The sequence below is a fragment of the Engystomops pustulosus genome, chromosome 6, assembly GCF_040894005.1.
Source record: "Engystomops pustulosus chromosome 6, aEngPut4.maternal, whole genome shotgun sequence".
Taxonomy (NCBI): domain Eukaryota; kingdom Metazoa; phylum Chordata; class Amphibia; order Anura; family Leptodactylidae; genus Engystomops; species Engystomops pustulosus.
The window spans coordinates 28,889,633-28,910,800 of NC_092416.1; the positions used below are offsets into that span (position 1 = coordinate 28,889,633).

General features: G+C 42.3%; 1 protein-coding gene across 2 annotated transcripts; it reads left to right on the forward strand.

Moving 5' to 3' along the window:
• Positions 1-199: 199 nt before the first annotated feature.
• Positions 200-14,972, forward strand: LOC140065626 (rho guanine nucleotide exchange factor 19-like). 2 transcript variants are annotated; one of them, XM_072113207.1, is made up of 14 exons: positions 200-222; positions 5,499-5,771; positions 8,584-8,806; positions 9,224-9,288; positions 9,378-9,619; positions 9,868-10,028; positions 10,124-10,276; positions 10,697-10,826; positions 10,901-10,975; positions 11,313-11,405; positions 12,566-12,726; positions 13,150-13,311; positions 13,619-13,702; positions 14,605-14,972. In XM_072113207.1, exons 2-13 carry the CDS (start codon positions 5,501-5,503, stop codon positions 13,680-13,682), a joined length of 1,800 nt encoding a protein of 599 aa, XP_071969308.1. In that variant the 5' UTR covers positions 200-222; positions 5,499-5,500; the 3' UTR covers positions 13,683-13,702; positions 14,605-14,972. The 2 variants fall into 2 exon arrangements, with proteins under 2 accessions (XP_071969308.1, XP_071969307.1); XM_072113206.1 differs by lacking the exon at positions 200-222 and adding an exon at positions 726-866.
• Positions 14,973-21,168: the final 6,196 nt, after the last annotated feature.

Below are 21,168 nucleotides of genomic sequence, written 5' to 3' on the forward strand. Positions count from 1 at the left end.
CATGCGTTAACATTGCGTTAATAAACATAAATGGTAATGTAATTAGGCAAATTACCTCTCATCAGCTGTTCTAATGCGTTTCAAACGCAATGAAAACGCAACCAAAACGCAACGTGTGAACGCGCCCTAAACCTTGAAGCCTATTGATTCCAATCCAGGTGTGGACATAACCCAGGGACAGGATTTGGATTAACACCTAATCCCTGACTGTATCAAGAACTGGTAAGACCCCCAAATAGGGCCTGGTGTAATAATAGCTTCTAGCTGGTGTAACGTGTTTGTCCCTCATCCTTTTGTGTAGCGTCTCTAGAGACAAGATCGGTCTGCGCCCGGGACAGTGGTCCTGCTGGTTGTCTAGCATAAACACTTTTCATAATTTAGATTTTTAAACAAATAAAGAAAAAGTTACATTTTATACATAAATAAGGTCTATTCCAAACCTTTGGAGTTCTAATATTTGGACTTTGTAAAAAGTCATCTATGTTCTGCTTTTAGTGTCCTAAATAGCGCAAAATATAAAATAGTTGTGTGTAACCACCGAAGACTCCAAACATAGTAGGGATCTCTTTATGTAACCAGTTTTAAACACTAGGGGGCAGTACAAGATATAGTAACAAGCACCATACATACATGTATCACCTTAAAAAGACCAGAACTTACATAATTCTTCCTAGTAATTTACACTTTCTATAAGAACAGGTCACAACCCGGATCCAGCTGCCTGTGGTACCATCCCGGGTCTTCCCCTGAGCTGAGAACCTGAGGTTACTTAATTCAGAGCTGAGGTGTGGCTTTCCCACCTGGAATACAGGTAACTGGTGTAGGGACCATGCTGGGATCCAGTCACTGCTAAAGCACAGCTACAGGTAAATGGCAACCATAGATCCAATCCTGGTAGTAACAATCCGAAAACTGCACAATGACCCTAGAGAAAGGGGAAAGTTACAGGAGCTGCCAGTCCATGAACATTGTGCACATTGTTATTACTTATATATCCATGTACGTTCAGTCACAGATATATATTTTTAATGGTTATGGCCCCTTCTAAAGTAAATCATTGTACAGTGATGCAGAATGAGATGACGCTATATAAATAAAATGTTATGATTATTGATGACGGGAGATTAAAATGTCTGGAAGATTTTTATGTATGCAGTGTAAATTACTGTCACTGTATCTCAAATAACCTAAGCCTGAAAAGCTTGTAATAGATTCTGTGCATCTATAGCTCAGGTCTATGAATCACTTTGTCCACAAGAGGGAACCATAGACTCACACATCCAAACCAGCATGCTACATACTATCCTGTATACTGGGTGTAATTCTCACTATCTGCTTACTGTATATACATGGACAGTACACAGTACCACTTCTCCTGTCCTGTATATACATGGACAGTACACAGGACCACTTCTCCTGTCCTGTATATATATATGGACAGTGCATAGTACCACTTCTCCTGTCCTGTATATATATGGACAGTGCACAGTACCACTTCTCCTGTCCTGTATATATAAGGACAGTGCACAGTACCACTTCTCCTGTTCTGTATATATATGGACAGTGCACAGTACCACTTCTCCTGTCCTGTATATATATGGACAGTGCACAGTACCACTTCTCCTTTCCTGTATATACATGCACAGTGCACAATACCACTTCTCCTGTCCTGTATATATATGGACAGTGCACAGTACCACTTCTCCTGTCCTGTGTATATATGTACAGTGCACAGTAGCACTTCTCCTGTCCTGTATATATATGGGCAGCGCACAGTACCACTTCTCCTGTCCTGTATATATATGGACAGCGCACAGTACCACTTCTCCTGTCCTGTATATATATGGACAGTGCACAGTACCACTTCTCCTGTCCTGTATATATATGGACAGTGCACAGTACCACTTCTCCTGTCCTGTATATATATATGGACAGTGCACAGTACCACTTCTCCTGTCCTGTATATATAAGGACAGTGCGCAGTACCACTTCTCCTGTCCTGTATATATATGGACAGTGCGCAGTACCACTTCTCCTGTCCTGTATATATATGGACAGTGCGCAGTACCACTTCTCCTGTCCTGTATATATATGGACAGTGCACAGTACCACTTCTCCTGTCCTGTATATATATGGACAGTGCACAGTGCCACTTCTCCTGTCCTGTATATATATGGACAGTGCACAGTACCACTTCTCCTGTCCTGTATATATAAGGACAGTGCACAGTACCACTTCTCCTGTCCTGTATATATATGGACAGTGCACAGTACCACTTCTCCTGTCCTGTATATATATGGACAGTGCACAGTACCACTTCTCCCGTCCTGTATATATATGGACAGTGCACAGTACCACTTCTCCTGTCCTGTATATATATGGACAGTGCACAGTACCACTTCTCCTGTCCTGTATATATATGGACAGTGCACAGTACCACTTCTCCTGTCCTGTATATATATGGACAGTGCACAGTACCACTTCTCCTGTCCTGTATATATATGGACAGTGCACAGTACCACTTCTCCTGTCCTGTATATATATGGACAGTGCACAGTACCACTTCTCCTGTCCTGTATATATATGGACAGTGCACAGTACCACTTCTCCTGTCCTGTATATATATGGACAGTGCACAGTACCACTTCTCCTGTCCTGTATATATATGGACAGTGCACAGTACCACTTCTCCTGTCCTGTATATATATGGACAGTGCACAGTACCACTTCTCCTGTCCTGTATATATATGGACAGTGCACAGTACCACTTCTCCTGTCCTGCATATATATAGACAGTGCACAGTACCACTTCTCCTGTCCTGTATATATATGGACAGTGCACAGTACCACTTCTCCTGTCCTGTATATATATGGACAGTGCACAGTACCACTTCTCCTGTTCTGTATATATATGGACAGTGCACAGTACCACTTCTCCTGTTCTGTATATATTCCTGTACATAGGGGTCAGTATTATGGTAGTTATATTCTTGTACATAGGGAGCAGTTTTATAGTAGTTATATTCTTGTACATAGGGGGCAGTATTATAGTAGTTATATTCTTGTACAAAGGGGGCAGTATTATAGTAGTTATATTCTTGTACATAGGGGGCAGTATTATAGTAGTTATATTCTTGTACATAGGGGGCAGTATTATATTAGTTATATTCTTGTACATAGGGGGCAGTTTTATAGTAGTTATATTCCTGTACATAGGGGGCAGTATTATAGTAGTTATATTCTTGTACATAGCAATATTATAGTAGTTATATACTTGTACACAGGGAGCAGTATTATAGTAGTTATATTCTTGTACATAGGGGGCAGTATTATAGTAGTTATATTCTTGTACAAAGGGGGCAGTATTATAGTAGTTATATTCTTGTACAAAGGGGGCAGTATTATAGTAGTTATATTCTTGTACATAGGGGGCAGTATTGTAGTAGTTATATTCTTGTACATAGGGGGCAGTATTATATTAGTTATATTCTTGTACATAGGGGGCAGTTTTATAGTAGTTATATTCCTGTACATAGGGGGCAGTATTATAGTAGTTATATTCTTGTACATAGCAATATTATAGTAGTTATATACTTGTACACAGGGAGCAGTATTATAGTAGTTATATTCTTGCACATAAGGATCAGTATTATAGTAGTTATATTCTTGCACATAGGGGGCAGTATTATAGCAGTTATATTCTTGCACATAGGGGGCAGTATTATAGTAGTTATATTCTTGTACATAGGGGGCAGTATTATAGTAGTTATAGTCTTGTACATAGGGGGCAGTATTATAGTAGTTATAGTCTTGTACATAGGGGGCAGTATTATAGTAGTTATATTCTTGTACATAGGGGGCAGTATTATAGAAGTTATATTCTTGTACATAGCGGGCAGTATTATAGTAGCTATATTCTTGTACATGGGGGGCAGTATTATAGTAGTTATATTCCTGTACATAGGGGGCATTATTATAGTAGTTATATTCTTGTACATAGGGGGCAGTATTATAGTAGTTATATTCTTGTACATAGGGGGCAGTATTATAGTAGTTATATTCTTGTACATAGGGGGCAGTATTATAGTAGTTATATTCTTGTACATAGGGGGCAGTATTATAGTAGTTATATTCTTGTACATAGGGAGCAGTATTATAGTAGTTATATTCTTGTACATAGGGGGCAGTATTATAGTAGTTATATTCTTGTACATAGGGGGCAGTATTATAGTAGTTATATTCTTGTACATAGGGAGCAGTATTATAGTAGTTATATTCTTGTACATAGGGAGCAGTATTATAGTAGTTATATTCTTGTACATAGGGGGCAGTATTATAGTAGTTATATTCTTGTACATAGGGGGCAGTATTATAGTAGTTATATTCTTGTACATAGGGGGCAGTATTTTAGTAGTTATATTCTTGTACATAGGGAGCAGTAGTATAGTAGTTATATTCTTGTACATAGGGAGCAGTATTATAGTAGTTATATTCCTGTACATAGGGGGCAGTATTATAGTAGTTATATTCTTGTACATAGGGAGCAGTATTATAGTAGTTATATTCTTGTACATAGGGGGCAGTATTATAGTAGTTATATTCTTGTACATAGGGAGCAGTATTATAGTAGTTATATTCTTGTACATAGGGAGCAGTATTATAGTAGTTATATTCTTGTACATAGGGAGCAGTATTATAGTAGTTATATTCTTGTACATAGGGAGCAGTATTATAGTAGTTATATTCTTGTACATAGGGAGCAGTATTATAGTAGTTATATTCCTGTACATAGGGGGCAGTATTATAGTAGTTATATTCTTGTACATAGGGAGCAGTATTATAGTAGTTATATTCTTGTACATAGGGAGCAGTATTATAGTAGTTATATTCTTGTACATAGGGGGCAGTATTATAGTAGTTATATTCTTGTACATAGGGAGCAGTATTATAGTAGTTATATTCTTGTACATACGGAGCAGTATTATAGTAGTTATATTCTTGTACATAGGGGGCAGTATTATAGTAGTTATATTCTTGTACATAGGGGGCAGTATTATAGTAGTTATATTCTTGTACATAGGGGGCAGTATTATAGCAGTTATATTCTTGCACATAGGGGTCAGTATTATAGCAGTTATATTCTTGCACATAGGGGGCAGTATTATAGTAGTTATATTCTTGTACATAGGGGGCAGTATTATAGTAGTTATATTCTTGCACATAGGGGGCAGTATTATAGTAGTTATATTCTTGTACATAGGGGGCAGTATTATAGTAGTTATATTCATGTACATAGGGGCAGTATTATAGTAGTTATATTCTTGTACATAGGGGGCAGTATTATAGTAGTTATAGTCTTGTACATAGGGGATGTTTTGCAGTCTGCAATTCGGCCCGAAAAAGGTTGTGCTCTACAGGGATATGATATGTGACCCTTTGTGAATCTGTGGTATAATGAATTCCAGGCTGCCTCATGAAATCAATGCTTTCTGTCCCAGATATGGAGTTGTTCTGCAGAAAGCGCTCCTACACGGACTCTCCTCCCTCGGTGGAGGTGACGGTGAAGCGGTGCGCCTCCTGTCCCGAGGCCTGCAAGCCCCTGGTGAGCCTGGAAAGATGCAGGGAGGAGTTGGGACTGCTTCCAAGATGGTTTCGTCACAGGAAGTCCAGGAAACGTGTCACTGGTGGAAAATGGAAATCCTACGATGATGTCACTATGAGGTCGATGATCTCACAGCACAAAGTTCAGAGTCACACGGAAAGTACCAGAGGTTCGTAGGATGGAAAATACGTTCAGTCAAAATAACTAACTTTTTTATCAATTTGTGAGGAAACATACTTTAGTAAGAATTCTTAGAATGGAATGTACCATCTATAACATGGATAACATGTATCACCCATTGCACGTGCTGGTGCGATAGACGTCAGTTATCTATTATATGGGAAATCCCGATGGCCGCTGCTCCCCTCACAGAATTAAGGGTCCTTTTGAGTTCATGGACACCCCCTAACCCTCAGGGTTACACGGAGATGTTCCTTTGTTGCACGGTGTATATAATGGATTAGTAGGGATTAGCGCGGCTGTGATGTTTCTCACCAGGAGTTAACAATGAAGAGGTGAAGGATGCTATACTCCCTTCTCTATAGGTGGGGGGCGCCAGTAAGCAAATACTCGAAGGAACCATGGCACAAAGCGATTAACTAATGTATAACAATGTCCCAGTGCTCCATGGACAATGCCCCCAGGAACGTCCTTCAAGGTATTACACAAAGGTCACACTTATCCACTGACACACCGCCGCGCTAGACACCCGGATTCAGGGAAGTTCACAAGAATTTTCTTATTCTCTCCATTCTTTACTTTTCACGCCCTGAAATGTCTGCGATTCCTTAAGTTGATAAAGTAGAAGTTTAACTCCATTTTACATCATAAGATAAGCAAATCTAATGTTATGTTCCTTAGCTACATCACATCTAATACTCTGGTCACATCTAGAGCAGCACTCCATACTTCTGTACCTGTAATACTCTGCTCACATCTAGAGCAGCACTCCATACTTCTGTACCTGTAATACTCTGGTCACATCTAGAGCAGCATTCCATACTTCTGTACATGTAATACTCGGCTCCTATCTAGAGCAGCACTCCATACTTCTGTACATGTAATACTCGGCTCCTATCTAGAGCAGCACTCCATACTTCTGTACATGTAATACTCTGCTCCTATCTAGAGCAGCACTAGATACTTCTGTACATGTAATACTCTGCTCACATCTAGAGCAGCACTCCATACTTCTGTACATGTAATACTCTGCTCCTATCTAGAGCAGCACTCCATACTTCTGTACATGTAATACTCTGCTCACAGCTAGAGCAGCACTCCATACTTCTGTACATGTAATACTCTGCTCACATCTAGAGCAGCACTCCATACTTCTGTACATGTAATACTCTGCTCACATCTAGAGCAGCACTCCATACTTCTGTACATGTAATATTCTGCTCCTTTCTAGAGCAGCACTCCATACTTCTGTACGTGTAATACTCTGCTCACATCTAGAGCAGCACTCCATTCTTCTAAACCTGTAATACTCTGCTCACATCTAGAGCAGCACTCCATACTTCTGTACATGTAATACTCTGCTTCTATCTAGAGCAGCACTCCATACTTCTGTACCTGTAATACTCTGCTCACACCTAGAGCAGCACTCCATACTTCTGTACATGTAATACTCTGCTCCTATCTAGAGCAGCACTCCATACTTCTGAACCTGTAATACTCTGCTCCTATCTAGAGCAACACGCCATACTTCTGAACCTGTAATACTCTGCTCCTATCTAGAGCAGGACTCCATACTTCTGTACATCTAATGCTCTGCTCCTATCTAGAGCAGCACTCCATACTTCTGAACCTGTAATACTCTGCTCCTATCTAGAGCAGCACTCCATACTTCTGTACATCTAATACTTTGCTCCTATCTAGAGCAGCACTCCATACTTCTGTACCTGTAATACTCTGCCTCTGCTCCTACCTAGAGCAGCACTCCATACTTCTGTACATGTAATACTCTGCTCCTACCTAGAGCAGCACTCCATACTTCTGTACATGTAATACTCTGCTCCTATCTAGAGCAGCACGCCATACTTCTGAACCTGTAATACTCTGCTCCTATCTAGAGCAGCACTCCATACTTCTGAACCTGTAATACTCTGCCTCTGCTCCTACCTAGAGCAGCACTCCATACTTCTGTACATGTAATACTCTGCTCCTACCTAGAGCAGCACTCCATACTTCTGTACATGTAATACTCTGCTCCTATCTAGAGCAGCACTCCATACTTCTGAACCTGTAATACTCTGCTCATATCTAGAGCAGCACTCCATACTTCTGAACCTGTAATACTCTGCTCCTTTCTAGAGCAGCACTCCATACTTCTGTACATGTAATACTCTGCTCACATCTAGAGCAGCACTCCATACTTCTGTACATGTAATACTCTGCTCACATTTATGTCCATAGAGGGCAGCAGCCTACACTCAATTGGACTTGGTATATTTGGTGATACTATTTGGGTTACTAAGCTATATTTGCCACAATTCACAGAAAACTCTAATGTACAGAAAACTCTGCATAGGTTTTTTATCACATTTAATATGTTAGACAGTGGAGGATACCATGCCTGGCAGAGGAGTGGGGCATCATGGGACATTCCTGCCCTTCACCTGTGCACTAGCCTCACCTGCTCACCTGGCATAGTAGGAGGTTATAGCGCAATTCTACACCAGAATGCTTCTGTGAGTTTTCTTTTTTTTTACTCCAAATTTTTTATTTATTTTTTGTCGTTTTTCTACAAATTAATAGTTTTCATATTTTAGGATTTTGGTGTTTTAATCCTTTTTAGTGCAAGAGTTTTGACTGGAGTGGGTTAACATCTAGAGTAGTGAATTTCTTCTTAGTAGCTTGAATTGTCTTTGGCTAGTTATAGGCTTATATGGAGGCTAAAGGTTTCTTTATAGTCTCCTCGTAGACTGTAGGGTAGAAAAAGCTGGTAGTGTCCAATGTATTTGTCATTTTTATTCCAGAGGAAGAAATTAATAAATCGAATAATAAAGTCTACGACAATCCCATCTACCAGCCTCCTGCCAGTAACATGCCGGCTTGTGTTTCCTCTATGGGACCTCAAGATCAAGAGGGATCAATGAATGATGTACATGATGCTTCTCCAAACACTGTTTCCCATATTCCATGTCCAGAGATGAAAATACCTGAGGAGCCAAGCATGGCCGCAAGCCTCCCACAACCCAGGTACGTTCCACCATAGACCATGATAAGAGCAACAGCTGGATATAAGGAAGGTTTACCCCGGGGATGAGCGATGAAGCAAATGTTTGTAGGAATGTATGGTCAGCAGAGAAATGAATGCCGTGCACTCTGGGTGTAGGTTGGGTAATTGACGCCCATTAGCGCTGTAAGGCTGAGGAGCCCATTTCTCTAAGTGGTTCGTCAAATTCTTTAAGTTACACTGACCAGACATAAGAGTCACTAAGGGGGTCACATACATTAATCATCATTATTATTGATCCGGCCCTATAACCCGGCAATCGTCAAATCTCCATAATGTGTGATGAGAGGATGCTAGTTCAGGGCTCCTTTGAGACCGCTGAATGTGATTGATTCATTGACCTGGACCTCTGTGTTTGATAATGATGTCTTTCTACTTAGCCTGATTGGAAGACTCATGGAGTCTCGGCGGTGGAAGCGGAAGGAGTCGAAATTTGTGCACACACGTTAGTAGAGCTTGTGTTTTTGGAGGTCACCTCCTATTGATGATGTAAATCTCCACGATTGCTCATAATTTGTCTTTTCTCTTGTTCAGAACCGCTATATCAAGACTATTGCATCTATTACACAAAGGGGGCTCCAGGCTTGTCCCCCTCGATCTTCTCCTTAGACACCTCCCTTTCTTTTACGGGTCTCATCTCTTCCTCTTTGCTTGCAAATTATGTGAATAATGGAAGCCCCCCACATTACACCTCATCCTTGTGGCAGGAACTCCCGGAAGTTAAAGGGAAGGGTATTGCTGAGACAATGAGCCCCCAAATGAGGCAACTCCAGGAGGTAGGTGACCACTGCTTATTTGATCTAGATATAGGAGGGATATTTGAAACGCTAGGCTAGATTATAGACTCTGGCCTTGTCGCTCATATATGATATGGCATAAGAATCTGAAATTATGCGTATCCTTATACAGTGTGAAATCCCTCTCTGTCTCATCCGTACTGTTTAAAATGTAATTGATGGAAAGACTTGTCTATATTTCTAGCTTTCGCCTCTGTGAAGTTCTTATTTTGGGTCTTTGTTTACAGGCTATTTTCGAGGTGGTGACTTCAGAGGCCTCTTATCAGCGTAGTCTGTCTGTAGCCATCGGTCAATTCCAGAAATCACGGAGACTATTGGAGTGTTTGGCCACCTCAGACAAGCACACCCTGTTCTCCAATCTTCCTAATGTTAGGGAGGTCAGTGAGAGGTCCGTAGTAATGTATTGTTATGTCACTGGTGCTTGTATACTTCCATATTGGCAGTTTTACCTTAGGGGATTTACACCTGCATGTATGTTTTCAGATTTCTTCTGGATCTAGAAGAAGGCTTGGAGAAGGACATACACCTGTATGATATTGGGGATCGGGTCCTAAGGCATTGTCCTGAATTCCAAAGGGTTTACATTCCCTATGTGACCAATCAGATGTACCAGGAAAAGTTGATGAAACAACTTATGTAAGTCTTTTAGTTTAGGAAAGGTCCTTCAAAACTTAGTGGATATATTGGAGCTGTCTAGTTAGAAGTTGATATGATCACTTTTTTGCTGTTTCTTGGTTTGATCTTTTTTGGAAAGTGAGACCAGTTGGGATAATAAACCAACATGGCCACTTGATACTGAACTAAATCTTAGAATTCCCATAGTTGTATAGTGAAATGGAGCAGGTAAGCCTTCAGAACTTGGTTATCCTGGTATTCAGTCATAATCTGAATGGTTTGTTATGCCCTTGTTGTTGTTTGTTATGCCTGTATCTACTCAGATTCATACCTTATATGTCATGAGACCAAAATAAGGAAAGCTGCATGATGGTAGTTTATTAATATGATCAAAACAGACTGGTTGTACTAATCTTCGAATCTTCTCTTTCCTTCCACTAGTCGAGAGAATGGCAGATTCCTGCACGTTCTGCAGAAGTTGGAGGAACAACCGGTGTGTAAGAGACAACCCCTGAAATCTTTTCTAGTTCTCCCGTTTCAACGTATCACACGTCTGAAGATCCTGCTGGAGGTAGACAGGCATCTGTATTGAACAATTAACAATTAAAGCCTATTTGGTTTCCAACCAATGACTCTTCGTTGCAGAATATCCTGAAAATGTCACAAAACAACGCAGAGTTGTCGTCATCTGTTCGAAATGCAGTATCTGTTGTTGGAGAGGTGAGTGTTGGTCCAGCCTCCAGTTAGGAGGGACTAACCTCTCTAAAGTAGTGATATACATTTGATAATAATCTCGTATAACGCCATCAAATTCCGCAGCGCTCTATAGAAGTATGAACGATCTCCTGGAAAATGATAAATTGTTCCCCTAATGCAGCCACACATATTTTAGTGACTATTGACCAAACATGTTCATTGAGGTGGAATGAAGAATAAGCGAGTTCTTTTACTGAAAAATTATCTTCCCTTTTGCCTTGGTTTAAGTATAATACATCACAACCTTCAAAATATCCAAGGTGAAGCTCTCCACAAACCTGGCTGTCTGTTATGTCCACAGATTGTTTCTCAGTGTAATGACGGAGTAAGATGTATGATGCAGACAGAAGAACTGGTCTTGTTAGAGAAGAAGATGGATTTCCACCACACCAAGGTAAAAACCTCATCTTCTCATAATTTTAGTTTAAAAAAAAAAAAAAAAAAAAAAAAGGCTGATATCGTACCTCTAAATGCCTTTGCCTAGTGGGGAATGACAACAAAATGCATCTTCTCGTACTGCTGTACATGGGCCTGCTACTCTTCACAGAACTCCTGCCAAGGTCATACACATTGGGGCACATTTACTTACCTGGTCCTGTTGCGATCACGCGGCGCGTTGTCCGAAGTGGATTCGGGTTCTGCCGGTTGCACCCGATATCCAGCAGGTGCCGCTGCTGCGCCGAGGGCCGCCAGAGTTCACCTGCTTCTTCTCGGTGCATGTAAGTGCTTGATATTGCGACACATTGGGGCAGATTTACTTACCCGGTCCATTCCCGATCCAGCGGCGCGTTCTCTGCTATGGATTCGGGTCCGGCCGGGATTTATGAAGGCAGTTCTTCCGCCGTCCACCAGGTGGCGCTGAAAGTCATCTCATCGCGCCGGAATGCACCACCTCGGACCAGGTGAAGGTAAGCGCTCCCCAAGCGACACTTTTTCGGTTTTTAAATGCGGCGTTTTTTCCGAATACGTCGGGTTTTCGTTCGGCCACGCCCCCCGATTTCCGTCGCGTGCATGCCGGCGGCGATGCGCCACAATCCGATCGCGTGCGCCACAATCCCGGGGCAATTCAGGTACAATCGGCGCAAATCGGAAATATTCGGGTAACACGTCGGGAAAACGCGAATCGGGCCCTTAGTAAATGACCCCCATTTAGTTTTTTAAATTCCGCATTTTTTTTCCTAATCCGTCGGGTTTTCCGAAGGCCACGCCCCCGATTTCTGTTGCGTGCAATTGTGCCAAAATCCAATCACGTGCACTAAAATCCTGGCGGAATTCAGCGCAAAACGGAAAAATTTGAGAAACCCGACGAAAGTGCGGCCGCGGAGCCCTTAGTAAATGAGCCCCAATGTCTCAGATTGGAGGTGTGCATGAAGGGTTTCTCCTGGATTGTGCCATCACTCCCTTCCCCCAATACTATGGCAGATTATCCAGAACCTTATGAAGGTTCATAACACTCTTTGCTGGGCTGATACTATCCTTTGCCTCCATGAACCAGTCAGCTTCCTGGTCTAAAACCTCTGCTATCTTCTCATAGATGAATCCTTCTCTTTTCAGTCTGTTCCACTCATCTCCAGGGGCCGTGTACTTGTTCAGCACGGGGAACTGGTGAGGATATTCTTTCAGGAATTGGGCATCGGTCATAGACCACGTCTTGCCAGCAAACCCGTCTATCTCCATCTTTTCAGTGATTTGTTGCTTTTGTCCAGCAAAACAGAGTAAGTGTGTTATGGGAAGGGGAATAAATGACTCCTAGTCTTGAGGTAAAACACATGGAGCTTGTAAAGTCACATAAGTTCTTTACATCATTGGTGGGCTTTTGGGAACATGTTAATAGTATATATTGTGGCATGCTACTAAGAGCAGAGTCGTATGAAGGCCCATTGCTCATAAGCAAGTTTGTTCCAAAATGTATGGGACTTTCTGGACCAAATCTAGAACGGCGTATGTTGAGTTATTCTATGATCAGCCCGGTAAATCCTACTTGCTCGAGGAGTAACAGGAAAAAGCCTTATATAGTGTTTATAAAAGATGTAATTCCATAAGTATTACGGTTTACTTGATATACCTAATTACTTTCTTGATGCTAAGGTCTCTTCCCTATGGATGGTACTTTGGTCTTCTCTGGTCTTCTCTTCCAGCACTGGTCGTTTCCTGGTGACTGACTATGCCCGCCGAGGACAAGTAAAAGCAGACTATGTCAAAGCCAAGGCCCTGGGCCTCCCGACGCTGGTCTTCTTACTCCGCTTAACACAAAACCACAGTGGTCTGAGCTGTGAGATTGTCTTACAGGCCCCCAGCGAGTGAGTTTGGGTCACATTTCACTAATGGAGACCATTATGACTAGTGGAAGCTTTTCGAAGAGCTTCGGGGTTTGGCCCTCTTAAGGGAACAGCATGAATATCCAAAGATAGGATGGGTCTTAACCTATTTTATCTAAGTGGGGGTAGCTGTCAGATGTCCATCCATGCTAAACATCTATAGAGAAATGTATTTATCATGAAGAGAGATGCCCCTGTTCACAACTAATTCTAGTATAGAGAACATGTAGGGTTGAGGTCTTCATTGGGGACTCGTTATAATCTGGTGTTTCATCTTGTATCCATCTAGATTGGAGAAGGCACATTGGATCTCCCAAATTACACAACAGATGTCGCAGGAAACCAGCTGCTAATTTCAAGTGATGAAGACAAGGTAATTTCATAATATGGCGCACCTCCCTCTAATATCACACACGTTTTAGAACTCATCTGTTTCCCCCTTTCTAATAACCATGCATACTTTGTACTAAACAACATAAGTTCCATTGATGCCGGATTCCTCCAACTTCTCCTTCCTCACCCAGTAATATTTCTAAAGACAACTGGTGACGTCCTGTGTAAACAGCAGATCTCCTCGTTCCCAGGGTTATTTCAGACCGGCCCCTGTTATATGCACCTGACCCTTTCTCAGGCAGCTGTATACTGGGAGAGCAGGTGGACCGCCCTGTACAATAGGTCTATGATATAGAGGAATGTATTGGTCCTCTGGATACTGGTAAGGTACAATAAAGTCTGTGTCCTTCTCTTTACTTGTGGGCCCCTTAATATAAAGCAAAAAAACTGGACACATGGAGACCAGTTCAACCCACAGGAGCAGATTTCTTAAGGTTGTAATCTGCGGAGCCTTTCATTCATGTATCTGTTGGCGTCACATAAATTCGCCGCATCGACCGTATTTGTTGGCAAAAAAATTACTGTTACGTGCACCAAAAATATACAGTTTATAACACATTGTAAAAATTTTTGGGAAAGGCTTGAATCCTGACTGGTGCATTTTGCATCTCAATCTAAGCTACTGACAGATGGTATAAACTTAAACCAACTCATACCAAATGTATTATCCAGCATCAACCAAATCTGGCGCATTGTGAAACTGTCTATATACAGTACTTACTACAGTATTGGTAAATCTGCCCCTATACAGTATCTGCACTATACTGTATAGTTACAGTGATGGATGTGACATTATAGGATTGTTCTGACCCATTGATCGGTAGAGGCCGGGGGTCAGTGACATTTACCACCATCAATGCCACGTTTGCTTTTGCTTTGCAGGATTTAAGAGACAATCCCGGAAATTGACCCTGGGACCTGAGCCAATGTGAATTTTACATGGAAAACACCTTCACGCTGCAGCTTCTGCTCCTGATCCACGGAGGGAACCCTGGAGGGGTTAATATGCAAGGAGGCACACAGCCAGGGGTCCCATCTTTATTTATTTTTAGCTTTTTAATATCTCTATATAAATTCGCAGCTTGGATATGGTGACTTTGTACATATCTAGTACGGAGACCTGGATGTATCCACCGGACCAAGAAAGACTGTTCTTATTGTATCTGAGACTTTATATGTAGCGTTAGAGCTTCTGTTCTTGTTTTATATATGTCTTGTTTACGTGATGAATAAATGTCTGTTTTATTGATGATTGTGAGACTTTTTCCTTCTGACTTGGCGACTGGTGGAAGTTGTAGGTATGAGACAAGGTGATCAGTGAAACTTTGAAGTTTCTGTATAGCCGGATACTTGCAGCAGGTGGCAGCAGCGATCCTATAGGAGTCTTCATTGACATTAACCTTTTAAACTGAATGATGGATTTGTTATTCCTGGGAGGAGAAGGAGGTCATCTTTATGATTTTTGAAACTGGAAAATATGATGTGAGCCGATCCCTGAGGGGGGGAAACAGTAAAGAGCTTTGTCGGAGCATGACCAGGGTGTGTTGTTTGCCATTTGCCACTAGGGGCAGTGCTGTACTTGAATTCCATTTCGATGCATTGGATTTACTGTACTCGTGTACATACATATATACTGTTCCTACCAGGGGCGTAACTTGAGGGGGTGCAGAGGATGCAGTCGCAACCGGGCCCAGGAGGCTTAGAGGGCCCATAAGGTCTCACTTTCCCATATGAGAAGACTAGTACTATAAACCATACATTATAGTCGGGGGGGGGGGGGGGGCACAGACTTTGCACTTGGGCCCATCGGCGTCAAGTTACACCACTGGTTCCTACTTCATAGTATGGCAACAACCTATTCTACCGTGTTGTACATAGATCTGCATCAAAGCTGCCTTCATTATTAATTCTCTGGCACCTACAGTGTAATTGCTGCAAAACTTTTTTTTTTTTTTCCAATCTGATCTTTCCAAAAGTTCTGTAAATTATTCGAATTATCGTCAGGTCACAACACGAAGCCAAGGAATTTAGTATGATTCACTTTGCCAGTCCATTGTTTCAATGCAAATAACCTGTCACAGATCACACCACTTGGTTTGAGGCTACATAGGAAAAAATGGCGCAATAACCTCATAAGCGCGGTATAGATACAGGCGCCAATCTGTAGTACTACAAGTCCCAACTCTTATGCTGGCAGCCACGTCACTGGCTTTTGCTTGTTCTTGGCTCGATTTTTGGATAGTTTGATGAAATGTCTCATTACACGGCTGTTTCCTCCTCGTGTAAACACTGCGTGAGCTGGAGGACATTGCGGAAGCGAAATTGTGTCCTGCTAGACTGTCGCCTTTAATAATGTCCTGAAAATTAGTTTTCTCCTTTTCAACATGAGTTATTCTGTTCGCCCCAGTTCTGCACAGAACTGTGCTAACTACATTGTAAGGTGGGCAATGTATAGTGGCTATGATAAAATCACAAAGATGAAAAAGTGCAAAAGTTGCAGGACGGTACAAGCAATAACTATCAATAATCATTCCGTGACTAGGACTGGACACATCTTGCACAATAATAGAGAGCTCTCTTTTTGCTATTGGCACAAGGGCCGCATCTCCCTTTCATGTGCGAGTTGTAAGCTGTACACTGCAGGGGGCGTCACATCGGTGATTGAGCAGCGTCCACCTGTCCTATCCATCACTCTCCCATTTCTCTGTTCTGGAATGAATTCTCCTTTCTCTGTAGGTTATGCCTCTTCAATCAGCCCAATGTCAGCTGCACAACTCGGGCCGAGGACTTCTTTCTCCCCACCCTGAGGGTCTTATGGGAAATCGTACACCCCTAAAATCTCCGAGCTGTTGTGGAATGCAGGAGCTTGGGGGAAGAGGGGGGTTTATATTTCCTTTCTAAACCCTTAATGCAACAATACTTCCACAATTACAGCTCCCACGTGGGTTGTCGCCAAACTTTTCAATGGCCAATTTGATTAGAGTAGAAAACCTTTTGTGTCAGAACATACATATGGGCCAAGGCAGTAGTTTCTAAACTTTCCGATGAAGTCCTCCGATTCACGTGACCCTTCATTAGTGGTCGAATTGTGAACATAGAGCTGAAATACTGGAGAACCTTGGTGGTAAATGTGAGCCGTGTTTTGTCCCAGATCTGCAGGGGTTGCGACGCACATCTTGGGAACGACTGGTCCCCCCGATGGTAACATCTACCTGCACATTATGTGACCTCTAGCACATCTCCAGCCGCCTGTGTCACACTTCGCTCTATCAGATATCTAAATAGTCAATAGAGGAATCAGGATTTTATGGAGAAAACAGATTGGAAAGCAATTACTACAGGAGCTGCATCCTAGTAATGCAGGTTCTTGTATCTGAAGGATTGAGATAAAAGGTACAAAACCCCCCATAAAAACCTTTCATCAAAGAGATCAAGACGAGAAGATCATAGGAGATAATGGTGGTGGGGTAATTACTGAATAGAGATGTGGGTAGGGGGGAGCGCCTCCCCCCCCCCCCCCCCCGCACCTTATAGGAACCATAAAGAAACACAAGTTGTGCCGTTCACAGGGACCTGTTACTAGCCGGACTCATTGAAGCTTCTGTATAACAGCCGGGCATGTGGCCACTTCCTCAGACCATTGTGCTGGGCTCATAAAACTGTCCACAAATTGCCTGGCCATAAGGACATCATCATGGAGTGACAAGTATTATACTGTCCCGATCAGGATGAGGGGAGGAGGGTTGTATCCATCTACAACCCACAATCTCTTTTCATTGTCCCCCATAAGGCAGGGCTGTAGCTGCGTGAGATTTGCCCTTATTCTGGGATGTTAAGCATTTGCCCTCCAGGTATTTTTTTTTTTTCTTTTGCACCCCTCTCTGTTATGTTATATAATGTATTTACTTTCTAGATTATGTCTGCGGATTTTCCCCACCACCCCTTGTGCATGTAGGACAGTCGGCACATAGCGGCGGCGCCTCGTCTCTCGCACTTGGCCTCCCAGTTCCACCTCATTTACAGAAACCTGTCAGACGAGAACTTTTTCTTTCTCTTCTTGAACAGTGTTTCCTAGTGATGTTACAAATGTGACCATGATAGTGAGCTGCTGCCCAGGACGTTGCTTATGTTGTTCTATATGGCGGGTGTCAGTCCTAACTGCAGATCTGGTATTATATACATGAACATTAAATCTCCGGATGAGCAGCGCTTGCTATCGGGCAGTAAAAGGGATGCGGTTAATGAGTTAGGGAGTGTTAAAAGATCCATAGTCAATATGTAGATGAAACCTATAGAGGACATACAGGCAATTCTCCTTCAAAAAGAGAACATTGGTCGGATGAAAAAATCCTTCTTCACATGTTGAAATTTTCCCTGGCATCAGCTGAAGTTGACACATGACATCCCCAGACGACAAGATTAGGAGGATATTGGCCAGAGCACAGCTATCTATTATCTCATTGAGTCATCTTGTTCTGTTTAGTAGTTCAAAAGTCACTTATTTTCAGTTCTATCAGATCCTGGGAAAGCTGGATGCGCTATACGATGCCCACTGTATCGCTGAGCAATTAAGATTTACGATTAGAGGCCAGAAAGGTGGTAAATACTGCAATATGACTACAGAATGTGAACACACCCTTACAGCTTCTCTGATCCAGTGCTCGTTCCGGCATCACGTTGCTTCAGATTATCATTATGTATGGTATGTTGGAAAAAAAAATAAGCGATTCCCACGGTCAGCATCGCCTCAGGGGCCCAGGGCCACGGTTATTAATGTCCTGTCTGATCTTTCTATTCTTCAGGAAGAAGAAATAAACTATAATGAACCTGTAATTATGTCTGCGTCATGTAAAAAAAACCTCTCTACTGAACGTTCCAATCGTGTTAATGGCGGCATTAGTCACCTGACACAGGTGTGACGTGTCTTGAGTCTAGAACCATGTAGGAAAAAAACTACAAGATTATGCGACTGAGTATAATTATGGATTTACATCTACTTGTTTGGTTATTACCAAACCCGTATGAATGAGGGCAGCCCTTAAATTATACAAGACAACAATGCATAACCAAGGATTTGGTAGTATGGGCGCCATCTTCATCCTACAAGCAGTCGCACCATACACTGGTTTTATGGTTGAGTCTTGTTTAACAAGGTTGATCCCTGCCCCCGGAGGCCTGTCCATCTGCTGTGCTTCCCGTCTGGACAGGAGGCAATCACAGCAAAGTGATCTTTACAGGCAGAAGGTGGAATCTCCAAGGAGCAGTAATTAATACTCCGGCTAGTTCATCATCCATCAGTCAGCAAGTCTCTGTCGAATTATCAAAGACTGTAGCCAATTCCTTAGATCTGTTCGTAGAATGGACAACCAATGTAGGTAGCCACCATTAACGCCAGAGGTTCTCTATCTGTCCTGAGAAGTTAATCCAGTCCATAGAGTTATGTTATTGTCTTCATTGTATATCAAGTGTAGATATGTTATTTTATTCTATGTTTAGGATAGGTGATCAGTAGGGGCAGACAGCTAATCCACAGATTACACGACAGTGTACTGCATCCTCTTTACATTCCATCAAGCACAGCACTGTATATTGCACAGTGGTCAAGCTTGATACTGCAGCTTAGCCCAATTCATTAGCAGGAGCTGCAAATCAATTGTGTTAAATGGACATGATGTCACCAGCCTCTGAAGTAGAAGCAGCGCCCACTGCAGTGATGGGCGTCAGTCTCCTGCCGATTCGTATTGATCGCCAAAGGGTAGATGATCAATAAATAAACACTGGAATATCACTTACAATATTGTCTTTCAATGTTGGATCACGGATGTCACTTTCTGTCATCTGTTTGTTAAGAAAAGCATCAGTTAAAGGCATGGTACCGACTCTTTAAAGGGAACCCGTCGCCATATTTTACCCCATTAAACAACTGGACCCCTAAGGTCTGGTATGAAATGTACTTTATACAATTCCCTTTTTTATGAGACATTTCATCTCTTTAAAAAAAATATCTCCTCCAAAATCATGTGATGTCAGATTTTGCCTCAGATGAGACAAGTTTAGAGGCTGCACGAGAAGTGTCATTTGGTTTTCTAGGATCTAGAAACATGCTGCTAGTGTCCTCTTGAGAATCACATCTTTCAGATGACATAAGGCTTGTAGTTCTATGTTCAACAGAACCAAAGATAGGGGAAGTTAAACTAAAAGATGGGAACGGGATCTTAATCTGGAGATCGCATTTCCTATGCCTTTAACGGTTTGTATCTCCACTTCTGTACATCATCTTGTCTGTGATCTGTAAGATGAGATTCTTCTCTTTAATATCACAACAAAAGCATGTTTCTAGGTGTTACAAAACTGAAGACCTGGGTGTCTGCAATGACAATTTTTTGCAGCCTCTAAACTTGACTCATCTCATCTTCTCTGCTCATTTTCAGATGACTTTATATTTCACATAAGATGGAATTCTAGGAAGACTGTATACCCTTCCTGAGGGCTAGTTGTTTAATGAAGTATGGTGACAAGTTCCTTTTAAACTACCCACTGTCCATAGGTGATATCCGAGCGCTATGCTCAGCAATTTCCTATGCTCTCTAGCAATTGACTGAGGCACCAGGATGCTTGGCTTTCCACTCCATTCATTACTGAGTTACTGAGAACAACCACCCTATTCTCTGGATTTCTGGGGGTCCTGTTCTTGTGCCTGGTGGGCTCTGCAGCATTCAGACCCCCACCAATCATCTTGTAATCCCCATACTATGGATAGTGGATTCATCAAATAGTTGGTACAGCTTATAATAAGCCATATTCTTGATGGGAACAGTAAATATCATTGCCAATTTCGCCCCGCAATAAGACTGAATGAAGGGGACGCAGGAGCAGAGACCCTGCAGCTACGATGCCTGCAACCTTTTATATTTTCACATGTATTAGAAGAGGTAGATTTCTCATTATGCCGCAGAGGATCAGCTCTAATTAGCAGCGGATCAGCGTTTCACGCCGTCATCTAATATCCCCCGCCGTCTGATTCGGCCCCTGCCTCTGGTTGATGCTCGTTGATTCACTTCAGTTCACATGCAGCAGACATATTTAATTGGGGTCTTGTGAAGCCATTTATGTGGGAATCACAGCGAGCAGACTGATAATGAAGTGTGAGGAAAGTCTGGAAAAGCCATCAGGCCGCGGCTCTCCACCATAGAGATGATTTACTATGTTAGGAATGAGGGGGACACGGCGGCTGCGGCCTAGGCCTCTGCCCTTCCTGCTCTGCATTTTACTCGTCATGGAAACCTGCTGCTAGGCCTTGCCTCCATATGGAGGTCGCTGGCAGTGGGCCCGACTCCTAGTAACGGGGGTCTTAATAATAAGATCGGATTCTGAACCTTCTTTCCTGAGCTCGAATAACCCAGAGAGCTGCAGACACAGGAAACGGCTGAAGTAAAAAAGAAAAAT

What these genes read in the sequence shown, in the direction of transcription:
- LOC140065626 (XM_072113207.1), top strand. Translation starts at nt 5,501, where the DNA reads ATGGAGTTGTTCTGCAGAAAGCGCTCCTACACGGACTCTCCTCCCTCG. An exon ending in CAGTATCTGTTGTTGGAGAG is followed by an intron (nt 10,976 to 11,312) that starts GTGAGTGTTGGT and finishes TTATGTCCACAG; the next exon opens with ATTGTTTCTCAGTGTAATGA. An exon ending in GTCTTACAGGCCCCCAGCGA is followed by an intron (nt 13,312 to 13,618) that starts GTGAGTTTGGGT and finishes GTATCCATCTAG; the next exon opens with ATTGGAGAAGGCACATTGGA.